A 15,186-nucleotide genomic window follows, 5' to 3' on the forward strand; every position below is an offset into this window, starting at 1 on the left:
GGGAAACAGCCTATAGCTACAAACACAACCAGTCCAACCTCCCTCTAACCCCCATCCTCACCCCCACCCATGTCTTGCTCCCATCTCCCACCCCAACACTCACTCTAAAAAGTTAACCATGGCTGGGCACGGTGGCTAATGCCTGTAATCCCAGCACTTTGTGGGGCCGAGGTGGGCGGATCACCTGCATTCAGGAGTTCAAGATCAGCCTAGCCAACATGGTGAAACCCAGTCTCTACAGAAAGTACAAAAATGAGGCAGGCATGGTGGCAAGCACCTGTAGTACCAGCTACTCGGGAGGCTGCGGCAAGAGAATCACTTGAACCCAGGAGGCCGAGATTGCAGTAAGCCCAGATTGCGCCACTGTACTCCAGCCTGGATGACAGAACAAGACTGTCTCCCTTAATCAGGCTAGCTAAGCGGCCCATGGAAGGTAAAAAATAAAATTCATTTTAAGTAAAATTTTCAAAATGCTTAAAATATACACAAGTATTAGGTCCACTAGATCCAATGCCTTTATGTCAATAGTAAGATGCACATACAAGACTTGGTGAGGATATAATTGTTTGCTACAGACAGTCCCCTACTTAAGATGGTTCAACTTGCATGTTTTCACTTCACAATAGCTCAAAAGTGGTTCACTTTCTGTACATTCCTCAACTTAAAATGGGCTTGCTATGGTATTCTCAACTCATGATGGGTTTATCAGGATGCAACTCCATTGGTAGTCAGGAGCATCTGTATTTGCACATATCTAGGTAATGCTTAGCATTTCCAGTTAAGCTTCCTAAATTTATTTTAAATGGTTGGTATTATTTTGAATTGTGTTCACTAATACAATGTAACAAAAATGTTTTAAAATACAATGATAAATAAGTTTAAGCAGATTTTAAATGGGTTAGTGAAAGCACCAGAGTATTTCTGCCATTTTCTTTAAGGAAACTATGCTTATTTTGGAATTGTGAAAGTCTATCTCAACAGATTTCCTCTTTGAATAGAGACAGGGCCATGCTGTGTCACTCAAGCTGGAGTGCAGCAGCACGATCATAGCTTGCTGTAACCACGAACTCCTGGGCACAAGGGATTCTCCTGCCTAAGCTTCCCAAGTAGCTGGGATTACAGGCATGTGAAATTATGCCTGACTAATTTTTTTTTTTTAGTTTAGTTTTTGTAGAGACAGAATCTCACTGTGTGGTCCAGACTGGTCTCAAACTCCTGGCTTTGAGTGATCCTCTTGCCTCGGCCTCCCAAAGTGCTGGGATTACAGGCATGAGCCACCACACCCGGCCATCAACACATTTTTTATTACACTAGGCATTTGGTTACATTTCTTTCGAATTTCAGCTTTTGTTTTGAATAACCTAAAAGTGCTTCTCACAAGGCAAAAATAACATTCCATGTTAAGTTCCATAGAGAATATCACTTTGGATGCTGCAAGCTTTTGCCTTTTAAAAAAAATTAGAAGTTTTAATGGATGAAAAGAAGCCAGAAAAGGAGACTGAGAAGAGCTGGAAATGTAAGGGGGAAATCAAGAGCATGTAGTATTGATAAAGCCAGGAAGGAGTTTCAAAGAAGAGAAACAGTGATTACAGAAGAACCAGGGAGAGAGGTGCTTGTTGCACATTCCCACCTGCTGACCTCACTTCCCCTCCTCTCCTGAACCCTTTCTCTATGCCTGAAAGCACAGTCCATTCTCCCCTGGCTACCGGTATCCTCCTTCATTCAAAAATTGTTATGAATGGCTGGGTGCAGTGGCTCACACCTGTAATCCCAGCACTTTGGGAGGCCGAGGCGGGTGGATCACGAGGTCAGCAGTTCAAGACCAGCCTGGCCAACATGGTGAAACCCCATCTCTACTAAAAACTGCAAAAAGTAGCCAGGCATGGTGGTGGGCACCTGTGGTCCTGGCTACTTGGGAGGCTGAGGCAGAAGAACCGCTTGAACCTGGGATGCAGGCATTACAGTGAGCCGCAATTGTGTCACTGTATGTACTCCAGCCTGGGCAACAGGGTGAGACTCTGTCTCAAAAAAAAAAACAAAAAAACAAATTGTTATGAACATGGGAGGTTAAGGACACCATTCCTATTGGGGGAAAAAAAAAGAAAAAGAAAATGGGAAGGAAATGTACGTGTAATAGCATATCTGAAAGAGCTTTGGAATATATCTATAGGACACCGTGTACATGATGGAAGTCAGAGAAAATGTCTGCTGGTCTAGGTGACTCAGATGTATCTTTCAGTGGAAATGAGTTATAACAACATGGGTCAGATGTGACAGTGAATCTACCATCTCAGCAGGAGGTACTATTACATGTGAAATGGTTCACCAGCAAATTCTTCATAATTTGCCATTCATATTGCCTGTATTTCATCACCAATGATTCACTCCTCATTCTCTGACCTTTAGTTTCCCCCTCTGCCTTAATGCCCTTGTGCTGTGAACATTGTGCAGAGTTCTTTCAAAAGCTCAGATTTTAAATGGACAGGTACACAAATTTGTAGCAGAGGTATAAAATAAAAAACAAATTGAGAGTCATGACTGGACCTCTACGAATAATGCTAGGGTGCCAAATCTTTAAATGAGTTCATGAAGCCAGGAGTTCTAGGTAAGCCTGGGCAACATAACGAGATCCTCACTTCTACAGAAAAAAATCAAAAATCAAAAAAATTAGTGAGGCATGGTGCCACGCGCCTGTAGTCTCAGCTACTCAGGAGGCAGAGGCAGGAGGATTCCTTGAATTCAGGAGTTTGAGACTGCAGTGAGCCATGATTGCATCATTGCACTTCAGCCTGAGTGACAGAGCAAGACCCCATCCCTAAAAATAAATAAATAAATGAGTTTAGACTTGAGAAAGCAATTGTTGAGAAATAATGAAGACAAGAAGGATTTCTTATCATTAGTGATGGTAGTGCAATGTTTAACAGGTGAAAATAAACACTTAGAACTACACAAGTTCTGTCTGATCCTCTTCTTTTCTATCAGGAAAAATAACTTCAATGAAAACTTTCAGCACTTGGAAAAGATAAAACAAGCACATTTAAGAAAGACCCAAAGTTCATTTGATAGATGAGGAATATGAAGTCCATTTAGTTATTTTCATTGTTCAAGATAAATAGTTTTCAGAGTACTAAAAGGAGTTGTCCATGTCAGCACAGGTCTGTTCTCAGTAATCTTTTAAGAATTTCAAAGAAGGGATATAAGCATGATTTAATGTAAGAGCAGAAAAAAAATTCTCTCTTCTAAAAAGCACACACTGGACAAGGTTGCTGTGATTCCCAGTGCAGCTTTCTAGTAATTGGTTACCATGGAAAGGAGTAAGTGGCTTCCTGACACAGCTGGTTGACTGGATGCATGCATTTACCTTTCTTCCCAAATCCCATAGAAATGTCAGGAGAGTAAAATTAAATAAAATTAATCTCAATACATTTTAGAAAATTCAGAAGTGGTTATTGGAATATATTGAGGAATTTCTGGAATATATTGATGCTGAAATATAACAGAGCTAAGCAACCCATGAATTCAGACCCATGAACAAGAACTTTAAAAATAAAAGATTGCCCAGCAGAATTCAGCAAAAGTCTCACAATCAAAATAAACAGGCTGACTGGCAGAAGGAAGCCCTGGGCAGGGGCCAGGCAACAAGTAAAGGCAGAGCTGGTCCTCGTGCCACCTAAGGTCCAATGCGGATGTGTGCCCTAGGCTGTACATAGTGAGAGCTTCTGTATAAAAGATTCTCAACATGGACACTCAGTCCAGAGAATTAGGGCCTCGCCACCAGCTAATGATAGCTGCATATTCTGTAAACAAAACATACTCACATCTTAAAAGAAAAGCCCATCTTCTCTCTGCCACACATAGCTGCTTGAGTCGGACCTGGTTTACTCCAAACTTAAGCTTCTAGCCATGCAAACAAGAATTCTTTTATTTTATTTATTTACTTATTTATGTTTAACTTTTATTTTAGGTTCAGTGGTTCACGTGCAGGTTTGTTACATAGGAAAACTCGCGTCATAGGGGTTTGTTTTACAGATTGTTTCATCACCAGGTACTAAGCCAAGTACCCAACAGTACTGATCTTTTCTGATCTTCTCCCTCCTCCTACCCTCCAGCCTCAAAGTAGACCCCAGTGTCTGCTGTTCACTTCTTTGTGTCCATGTGTTCTCATCATTCAGCTCCCACTTATAAGTGAGAACATGGGCATTTGGTTTTCTATTCCTGTGTTAGTTTGCTAAGGATAATGGCCTCCAGTTCCATCCATGTTCCCACAAAAGACACAGTCTCATTCTTTTTAACAGCTGCATAGTATTCCATAGTGTATATATACCACATTGTCTTTATCCAGTCTACCATTGATGGGCATTTAGGTTGATTCCATGTCTTTGTTATTGTGAATAGTGCTGCAGTGAACATTTGCATGCATGTCTCTTTATGGTAAAGTAATTTATATTCCTTTGGTTATATATCCAGTAATGGGATTGCTGGGATGAGTGGTAGTTCTGGCAAACAAGAATTTTTACACTCTCCAGAAACCAGTAATCTTCAAATTAGTATACTGTCTATTAAAATGACCAAACAACCAAGAATCAACAAACAACCAAAAAGATGTACAGAGTGGCCCGGCACCATGGCTCATACCTGTAATCCCAGCACTTTGGGATTACAGCCAAGGCGGTCAGATCACCTGAGGTCAGGAGCTTGAGACCAGCCTGACCAACGTGGAGAAACCCCATCTCTATTAAAAATACAAAAATTAGCCAGGCATGGTGGTGTGCACCTGTAATCTCAGCTACTCAGGAGGCTGAGGCAGGAGAATAGCTTGAACCTGGGAGGCGGAGGCTGCAGTGAGCCAAGATCGTGCCACTGCTCCAGCCCGGGTGACAAGAGCAAGACTCCATCTCAAAAAAAAAAAAAAAAAAAAAAAGAAGAAGAAGAAGAAGATGTACAGAGAAGCAACAAACTCAATAATCAGAAACTAAAACTTGAGAAAATGCAATATAGGGCACAGAATAAGGTGCTGAAATAAGTATGTTTAATGTCTTCAGAGAGGTTCTAGGGGGTTCTGAACCCATAAAAATTAAAATAAAAATGGCCACTAAACACTAATAAAGATGTTTAAGATTATTAAGATATTTACAATAAGAAAAAGAGTTGGAAAAAAGGGAAGCAGTGATCATTCCAAGTCAGTATGAACTGATGAAGCACAAGTCATGCCTCAATAATTTCATTTCCTGTTTTTAGAGGTCATCAGACTAGTAGATTGGGGAATGCCAGTGGCATCATATGTCTTGTGTCTGAAAAGCCATTAAATTATTGTTTCATGATACTGTACTCTAAAAGCTAATTGTATCTTACCAGTGATTGATGGTTAGAAAAGTAAGCTAACAGAAATTTCCATCACCTCGTATACAAATTTCTAATTATCCCTCTAGATTGTAAACTTCTTGAAAGAATAAAACATTTTCTGTATCATATTCAGCCTATCTCCATTGCCTAGAACAATACTCAGGAAATGACAGAGACTCATTAGAAATGTATTGAATGATAATTAAATTTAATTGTAATTAATGCAAACTCTGTGTTTAAAAGCATGTATGAGATGAAAGGGAAGTAGCTGTCTTCTCAGTTCATTTGGGAATAATTTAGGGGTTTTAGTTGATTGTCTACTTAATGTTGTCAATATTGTGACATGGTGATTAAGAGAGATATAGATAAAAGGCTATGGTCATTGACAAATAGTGCAGAACACAGGTACAAGAGCTCTGACAGAGTGTATTTTTCCAAACAATATATTTCATCCCACATGCTTTCTTACAATGTGACTTTGACTTTGACACTTCTCCCACTGACTGGTGGCGGTCTATGTTTCTACCCCTTGAATCTGTGTGGGTTTGTAACTATGGCAGAAGTATGACCATTTGACTTGCTAGGCCAGATCATAAAAGGCCATATAGCTTCTTCCCAGTTCTCTTGGGATACTCACTCTTGAAACCCATGATGTTACATCAACAGCCCCAATTGAGGTCTCAATTGACAGCCAGCATGAACCGGACATGTAAGCAAACAAGCTTTTAGATGATTTCAGCATTAGCCATTACGTCATACCAGCCTTCAAATGTCCCCAGCTGAGGTCCCAGACAGAATAGGCAAGCCATTCTTCTGTGGTCCTTTCAAATTCCTGACGCACAGGATCTATTTGCAGAACAAAACAGGTTTTGTTTTATGCCACTAAAATTTGGGGCAATTTGTTATGGCAGCCATTGATAACTGGAACAATAAGGAAATAGATATGCAAATGGTTCTGTATATACTCAACAGAATATTATGCTGCCACAACTAGAAGAGTTCATGTTGAAATAGAATGTTTATTATTGTTATTCATTTACTCATTAAAGAAACATTTTTGGCCGGGCGCGGTGGCTCAAGCCTGTAATCCCAGCACTTTGGGAGGCCGAGACGGGCGGATCACGAGGTCAGGAGATCGAGACCATCCTGGCTAACACGGTGAAACCCCGTCTCTACTAAAAAATACAAAAAACTAGCCAGGCGAGGTGGCGGGTGCCTGTATCCCAGCTACTCGGGAGGCTGAGGCAGGAGAATGGCGTGAACCCGGGAGGCGGAGCTTGCAGTGAGCTGAGATCTGGTCACTGCACTCCAGCCTGGGTGACAGAGCAAGACTCCATCTCAAAAAAAAAAACAAAAAACAAAAAAAAACATTTTTGAGCCCACTATGTGCTAGGGGATGTCTGAGGATACAACACTGACCCAAACAAAGTCCCTACTGAAAGTCCTCACCCTGGCCTGTACATTTTGATGTCTCCCATTATTAAGTCCTCAGTTTTTATGGTTTTAACCACTGATGATGTTCAGAATTCTGTCTTCAGTTCTGACCTCTATCTTGAGCTTCACACCTGCATATTGAATGCTTACCTGCTGTCACTAGTTGGCTATCCCATAGGCACCCTAAACTTTAGTCAGTGTCACTAACACCTACACATGGTCCTGAACCAGCACCCTGGGAGTTATTGAAGATTTCTCTCTCTCCCCTCATCTCCCGCGACTTGACAACCTTGGCTCTATAGCCACAGAAGCCACTGAGCTTACAGCCACATTATCTGAACGCATCCCCTTTTTCCATCGCACTGCCACTGCCTGGGTTTATGTCATCATTTTCTTGGGTCTCCAAAACAGTTTCCTAATTAAGTCTTTCTGCCACCAGGAGCCTCAGATTGCTACTATACAATGCTGTTATATTGCTTTTTCATAATATACAAATATAATTGTTACTATCATGTTTAAAATGTTTCACTTATCCTTCTTCAGAATAAAGTCCAAGATTCTTATCACTGACATATAAATGGAAGGAAGTTACAGAACAGCATGCAGAGTATGATCCCACTTTCTAAACATATGTGAACATACTCACACATATATGGGTATATGTATGTTTATATATGTATAAAGTTACATATATAAAATGTATGTAAATGTCAACAGGTGTTCAATAAAATGTCAACAGGTGTAATCTCAGAATGAAAGATTTCAGATGATTATTATCTTTTTCTTTGTACTTGCATGTATTATTTTAATACATACAATATGAAAACCCTTTTCAAAAAATGAACGTTTCATTTTTACAGAAACAAGAAAACATTAAAAATATTAAAGAAAGAGACTCTTTGATATCCAGTGTTGGCCTGTTCAGCTTTGCAGTTTCCCTCTCTTCTCCCAGTCCCTGATACCATGTTGATCACTTTCATTATCTCAGCAAATTTGCTCTCCAGAGCCTCCAGCCCTTCAGACATCCAGCTTCTGCCTGGAAAGCACTTTCCTTAGCTTTTTGTTTGGCTGATCCCTACACACTGACCAGAGTTGAAGTCAGTTATCAATACTTACAAGAAGCTTTTTCTAGTCAGTCTCCTCTCTAAGCTCCTATGTTGACTTCTACCACCACCTATTACATTGCTCCATAACCATCTATTGGCCTCCATCTTTATAGTTAGTCCTACACACCAAGGTATCCACAGAACCCACCACAAGTCTAGCATACTGAAAGCATTCAATCAAATGTTTCTCAAGGAACTCGGTGAAATACTATTTGGGGGAAACAAGAAAGGTCAGTGGGAAAGGTTTTGGCATTCTGCTCCTTGGGTTCAAACGTCTAGTTCTGTCACTTTCCAGCTGTGGGACCCTAGAAAAGTTACTTAACCTCTTTGTACCATAGTTGTGACATCTATAATATGAAAATAGTAACTATGTCATAGGGTTGTTGTGAAGATTAAGTGATATAAAGTGTAAACAAGTTCCACTGATGGCTTCACTACTGAATTCTACCAAACATTTAAAGAGGAACTAATACCAGTCCTTCTTTAACTTTTCCAAAAAATTGAAGAGGAGGGAAACTTCCAAACTTGTTTTACAAGGCCAGCGTCTTCCTGATACCAAAGACCAGTAAAGAAAATTACAGGCCAATATTCCTGATGAACATGGATGCAAAAATCCTTAACAAAATATTCGCAAACCAAATTGAAGAGCATATTAAAAGGAGCATTCACCTTGATGAAGTGAGATTTATCCCTGGGATGCAAGGATGGTTCACCATAAGTAAAATCAAAAACTGATATATCACATCAACAGAATAAAGGACAATAACCATATGATAATCTCAACAGATGCAGAAAAGTTATTCAACAAAATTCAACATCCTTTAATGATTAGGAAAAAAAACCTCTCAAAAAATTAGGTATAGAAGGAATGTACCTCAACACAATAAAGGCCAAATAGGACAAGCTCATAGCTAACGTCATACTCAATGACCTATAATCTTCTATGAATTATAAAGAAAATTTCCACACAGTGCAAACCCTATCATCGTGTCATTTGTGAAAACATGGATGAACTTGGAAGACATTATGTTTAGTGAAATAAGCCAGACACAGAAAGACAAATACCTCACTTATGATCTCACTTATATATGGAGTATAAAAAAGACAAACACACAGAAACAGAGAGTAAAATGAAGGTTACCAGAGGCTGCAGTGGAGTGGGGAGACTGAGGAGATGGCAGTCAAGAACGCAAACTAATAGAGCTTGAATATTGTCTTTTTCACACTCTGCTGTATTCACACGAAGTATTTTCAGTTATTGTAATTTCTACTTTTAGTGATCCTTTAGAATTACAGTTTTACTAAATGTTTCCTTAGCAAAATTTCTGACTTGATAAATACCTGTTGTATAAAATGAAGGGGAAATGAAAGCAACTGAATTTAACAGAATTAAACATAATTGAATTGAATTCCGAAGTATGCGAAGGTATTAAAGTACTTAAATGTAGCTATATTATTGTCACTAGGGGGAGCTCAGCACTTAATTTGTATTCTAAAAGAGTCCACCCTGCTGGCAATCAAAACAGCAGTTTGTATCCCATTGTGCTGTGTGCGAGGAGCTTCTAAAGAAACTAACAGCATTATTTTCCTAGAAACTGAAAGCGACTGAATGCATTAGCTCTCATGCTTTTCACGCCATTTGTAGCAAGAATAAATGGTTCGTCTCTGTGGCGCCACTGTCAAAATAACACATACACTTCTTTGAATGCAGCTCCAAAATGGCTCATGCTTTTTGCAATGGTCCAAGATGGAACAGAGGAATAAAGATTAGAACACGATGATTGAAATATGCTTCAGCACAGAGATCTCAGTGGGAGAGTCTATGCAGGTCAGACAGCAGAGTAACCACAGGAACAAGATCTGAACCTCAGGAGATTCTCCACCTTTAAATCTGTATCATTATTACATGTGAACTTCTTATAAGTATACTTGTTACGATAGATGCCTTTTTTTATAAGCAAGGGAGCAAGGGAGACCTCTATTTTGTCGCCACTCCTTATGGCCAAAAGCCATGAACTTTGGATTCAAGCTGTTCTTTAAAAAGCTTAGATGAGATGTTTAAAAGACAGTAAACCTTTGCCACGTCCTGGAGCTGACAGATTTTGAACAAAAATAAAAGATGGAACTAGTTTTCACGAGAATAATTGAATCAAATGAGCCTGTAAATAAAATTAAAATAATAACATCACATATTTTTTCATAAGCCTGATTTCTAGTGAAGAAGTTAAAACATAATAAAAATAAGAGATCCAGGCATTCCTTTTTACTTTCCCAGCCAAGAGCCAGTAAATACAAGCCTCAAAACACTCCAAACATGGCTATGTGCAAGGCCTGAGGGGAGGTGTTGAAATTCATGAAATCACAGACATAAAATCTGGAAAGAACTCCAGAGCAGCTGTCTACCACTCACCTACACAGAAGTCCCTCATGCCATCTCTGATCCCTGTGCCTTCTAGGGCAGTTGTGCTGTTCACACAGCAGGAAGGGGATCCCACCCTGTATTCAGGCAGCCTCATCCCATTGGATGTCTCTGCTTCCGCCAGAGAAACTCTTCTTCAGAAGTGGAATTTCCTGCTGTATAACATCATACTTTTATTCTGATTCTGCCTTTTGGCAGAAGGTTAAAAAGTATCTTTTCTTGTTCTCAGGGAAGGTGTTGAATATAAACACAGACACGAGTCCTCCCCAGCTACCACCTTCTTTTCCCCGGTCTTATGACCCCTACCACCAAGACTTTTTATATCCAGGCAAAATATTACAGGTTTAATGACTTTTTAAAATTAAGATGTACTCTTCTCATTTTTTCCCTTGGTACAAAACTTTGGAGAAAAATTAGAAAATTCAGACATGCTAAATGAAGAAAATGACCTTACTGCTCAGAAGTAATCTTAGTTATCTGATTTTCTATGTCAACATACATCTCTGTATTAAATTTTTTCATAAAATAGGATATTATTATTTTCAGCTCTTTTTCGTATAATCAATTAATCAATTACCTACAAACACATTTCTAAAGCTGAATAATACTCTACTGGGTATTTGTACCATATTTATTTAAATAATTCACTACCGTGGGATATTTAGGTAGTTTTGAATTTTGGCTATTAGAACAATCACTAAAAAATTATTGTAGAAGCATTTTTTGCAAGACACTTGTATTATTTTCTTCCATATTCATTTGCTAAACTAAAATTTCTAGTTTTTAGCAGTTAAACCTTTTAATTCAAAAGAAAAATATGTTATTTCCACAACAACTTCTTATGAAACATAGTCCAACTCCATCACTGTCCTCATCGACTTCAAAATTGTAAAAAGTGTACCTCTCTTTGGGCACTTTTTCTGAAAAGCTGCCTCTCTCCCTCAGTATCATTTTGTCAAAGAGGTTACCTGAGCTCCTGGTCTAGATTAGGTCTCTGTTATAATGCCTCAGCACACCTTTTACTTGTCCTTCATGGTATTTTTCATTATTGTAACTAAGCAGGTGATAGTACGATGATTTATTTAATTCCTGGCCTGTTAGAGTCCCACAAGTAGAAACCATGTCTGCTATTTCAGTGACTATCAAAAAAATATGTACTAAATAAAACACTTACTGAATAAATGGAAATATTTCTATATTTTAGAGCAGAGTGTATGTAGACCAGTGAAGTCTACCACATGATTTAATGTGCTATATTCACAGCCCTTATTCTGCAGGGCTGGCAGAAATTTATATTGAGGGTTTCTACTTCTTGTCACCTCACCTCCTGATGAGTCATAGTTTAGGGATTTTCTACACAGGGCTAAGGCATTGAAGAAGTCCTTCTGGTCACTGATCATCTGTTCATAGACATTACCTGGCCACTGTTCCTCTCTGCATGGCCTCTTTATGTCTGTGGCTTTTCACAGCTTCTGTGACATGTCTGGGACATGCTGGTGGGCATGTAGAGAAGTCCTATTTTAAGGTAAATAAAAGCTGGCTGAAAACTTTTTGTTCTCACTCCATAGCTGTTCTAACCCAGGTGCTTAACATGTGAGGGAAAAGTATTCAGATGACTCTTCCCTCAGCAGCCATCCAAATGCAGAAATCACCCAGCTGAGCCCATCAACCCCTAGAACAGTGAGAGATAATAATAAGTCACTAAATATGCAGTAGTTTGATATATAGCAAGAGATAACTAGAATACACCACTTGGGAATATAATTTGACAATATTTATTAAACTTTTAAATTAATACATACCTTAACTCCAGAATTTCATATATTTACTCTATAGATATACTGAAACACATACAAAGTAACATGTAACAAGATATATGCTGTAGCTTTGTTTACGTTAGCAAAAGACCAGAAATAATCTATACGTCTCCACAGAGGACAGGTTAAATACGGTCTGGTAAAGAGAAACAATGGAATATGCTATTTAAAAGAATGATGAGTTACAGTATACACTAATATGAAATCATATGGAATAATCCCCAAGTTATTTGTCATTTTCACAGCAAAGTGCAGGAGAGTATGTTTAAGGTGCAATCATTTGTGCAATAAAAATAATATGCATATGTATACCTTTGTAAATGCATGGAAAATCTCTAGAAGAACACTTAAGAGAATGGGTAACAACTGTCTCTGGGAAGGGGACTTGGACATTTGAAGGACAAGGCGTGAGAGAACAACTTTTCATGTAAACTTTTTCTTTTTTTTTTTTTTTTTTTTTTTGAGACGGAGTCTCGCTCTGTCACCCAGGCTGGAGTGCAGTGGCCGGATCTCAGCTCACTGCAAGCTCCGCCTCCCGGGTTCACGCCATTCTCCTGCCTCAGCCTCCCGAGTAGCTGGGACTACAGGCGCCCGCCACCTCGCCTGGCTAGTTTTTTGTATTTTTTAGTAGAGACGGAGTTTCACCGTGTTAACCAGGATGGTCTCGATCTCCCGACCTCGTGATCCGCCCGTCTCGGCCTCCCAAAGTGCTGGGATTACAGGCTTGAGCCACCGCGCCCGGCCGTAAACTTTTTCAATTCTGTACTATGAGTTTGTATATATTATCTGTTCAAATAACTTTCACATAAATGACCCAGTTACACCAGTAGACTATCTTCCTTTTTTTTTTTTTTTTTTTTTTTGAGATAGAGTCTTGCTCTGTCATCCAGGCTGGAGTGCAGTGGCTTCTATCTCAGCTCACTGCAACCTCTACCTCCCAGGTTCAAGAGATTCTCCTGCCTCAGCCTCCCAAGTAGCTGGGATTACAGGCATCTGCCACCATGCCAGATAACTTTGTATTTTTAGTAGAGATGGGGTTTCACCATGTTGGCCAGGCTGGTCTCAAATTCCTGACCTCAGGTGATCCGCCTGCCTCAGCCTCCCAAAGTGCTGGGATTACAGGCATGAGCCACCATGCCCAGCCACTATCCTCGTTTTAAAGATGAGAAAACTAAGCTCTAAGAGCTAAGGTGATTTGTTCAGCATCTGAGAGCTAGCCAGTAACAGAGCAAGGTCTGGAAATGACTCCTCAAGTGGAGCTCTTTTGTTTGGCTAGAATCCCTTAAGTTTATTCACTTTTTAGTAAGTCCTTTATTTTAGCATTTCCAGGAAGAATATTTTTCAGCCTGTTCTACTTCCAGACTAAAGTCCCTTAGAACTAACTATATGTGTGTTGTATTAGTTTCCTATTGCGGCTGTCACAAATGACCACAGACTTAGTGGCTTGAAACAACTCAAATTAATTTTCTTACAGTTCTGGAGGCCTTAAGTTCAAAATGAGTCTTATTAGGATAAAACCACAGCATTGTTAGAGCTGCATTCCTTCTGGAGGCTCCAGGGAAGAACCTATTTCCTTGTTTTGCCCAGCTTTTAGAGATGGCACGCATTCCTTGGTTCATGGCCCTGTTCCTCCACATTCAAAGCACATCATTCTGACTTCCACTGGCCCATTTCCTTCTTTGATCATCTTTGATCTTCCTGCCTCCCTGTTTTAAGAATCCTTGTGATTATATTGGGCCTATGTGGATAGTACATACAGGATAATCTTCCCATGTCAAGATCCTTAATTTAATCACGCCTGCAAAGTCCCCTTTAAGATGTAAGGTAACATTCATAGGTTCTGAGGATTAGGATATGAACATGTTTGAGGGGCCATTATTCAGCCTACCACATTAGACCTAAGTTTAGGGAAGTCTCATAAATGATGTCTCCGTTTCTCCATCTATAAAGCAAGGATAAGAATGCTACCTATTTTATATGGTTATTTTGCAGATTACATAAGTTAATATATTTAAAGAGCATGGAACATTGCCTGACACATTGTAAGCACTGGATATATGTTATCTGTAATAGTAGTTATTGTTTACTGACCCTCTAGTTGATAGCATGTTAGAGCCTTTCATCAACAAGATTAATAATCTTTTATATCTTCCTTTAGATCTAACATATGCTAAGAATATAAAAAAAGAGGCTTTTACTTAATTTTAGCAAAACACAGTGTAACAAAGTCAGTTTTGAGGGAAATAACACACTCAACAGATGAATAGAATTAATTTAGAATAATAGCTAACATTTTATATAGTATCTTCCATCTGTGCATTTTCAAGTATATAACATACACAGTGAGCCCTTGTAATCAATCTGAAGTGTTTGTTGAGAATTTACTACTTTCAAGGCTCTGTACAACAGGGATAAAAAAGGCAGAGACATTTCAGGTTATCCTGGATTTTAACAGCTGAGATAAGTGAATCTCAAGGAGACCAACTTGCAGTGTCACACAGCCAGAACTGGAGCTGAGAATGTGACTCAGGAGATGAACTATAAACAGAAAAAAAAAAAATGGGAAAGACACTGCACTATATGATATAATATGTGCTAAGTGACTATAAGTGTGAAGAGATTTCAGATTAGGAAGAATCCATTAAGATGGATGGATCAGAAAAAGTATCATGAATAAAATGCATAACTTTTGGAAAAAGAGAGTAAAGAGAGAGAAGGGAAAAGAGAAATTTTGAGTGTGAGCCAAGACACAGAAGAAAATATCCTAGAAATGTGCTGGAGAAAGTGTGCATTGAGTATTTATTTGTAATGAAGAGCAGAGATAGAAAGAAAGCAAATGACTTCTCCATCACTTACACCGTGGGGCGAGGATGAACGAGAACTACATGTGGGAAGGGAGGCTTTTGGCCAACTCTTCCACAGTGCAGGGTGAGGTCTATAGGACGCCCCATCTCCCAGGCCATTCCTGATGCAGCAGGAAGCCAAGCAACAAGTGGCCAAAATAGTTCATTTTAGAAGAAGATAGAGACAAAGTTGTCTTTCTTGAAGCTTAAGACATTACGTAAGC

At 39.2% G+C, this 15,186-nt stretch overlaps 1 protein-coding gene across 1 annotated transcript in view; it reads right to left on the reverse strand.

Annotated features, from left to right (window-relative positions):
• The window catches only part of LOC141407494 (uncharacterized), a 137,135-nt gene that overhangs the window by 71,377 nt on the left and 50,572 nt on the right, over window positions 1-15,186 (reverse strand). Inside the window, exons 5-6 of the mRNA XM_073999929.1 lie at window positions 11,720-11,817; window positions 10,294-10,457 (exon numbers count right to left, since the gene is read on the reverse strand). Coding sequence (XP_073856030.1) covers window positions 11,750-11,817 — 68 coding nt within the window. The 3' untranslated portion in view covers window positions 10,294-10,457; window positions 11,720-11,749. The remainder of the gene's footprint in view (window positions 1-10,293; window positions 10,458-11,719; window positions 11,818-15,186) is intronic.

Source organism: Macaca fascicularis, chromosome 8 (assembly GCF_037993035.2).
Source record: "Macaca fascicularis isolate 582-1 chromosome 8, T2T-MFA8v1.1".
NCBI classification, from domain to species: Eukaryota; Metazoa; Chordata; class Mammalia; order Primates; family Cercopithecidae; genus Macaca; species Macaca fascicularis.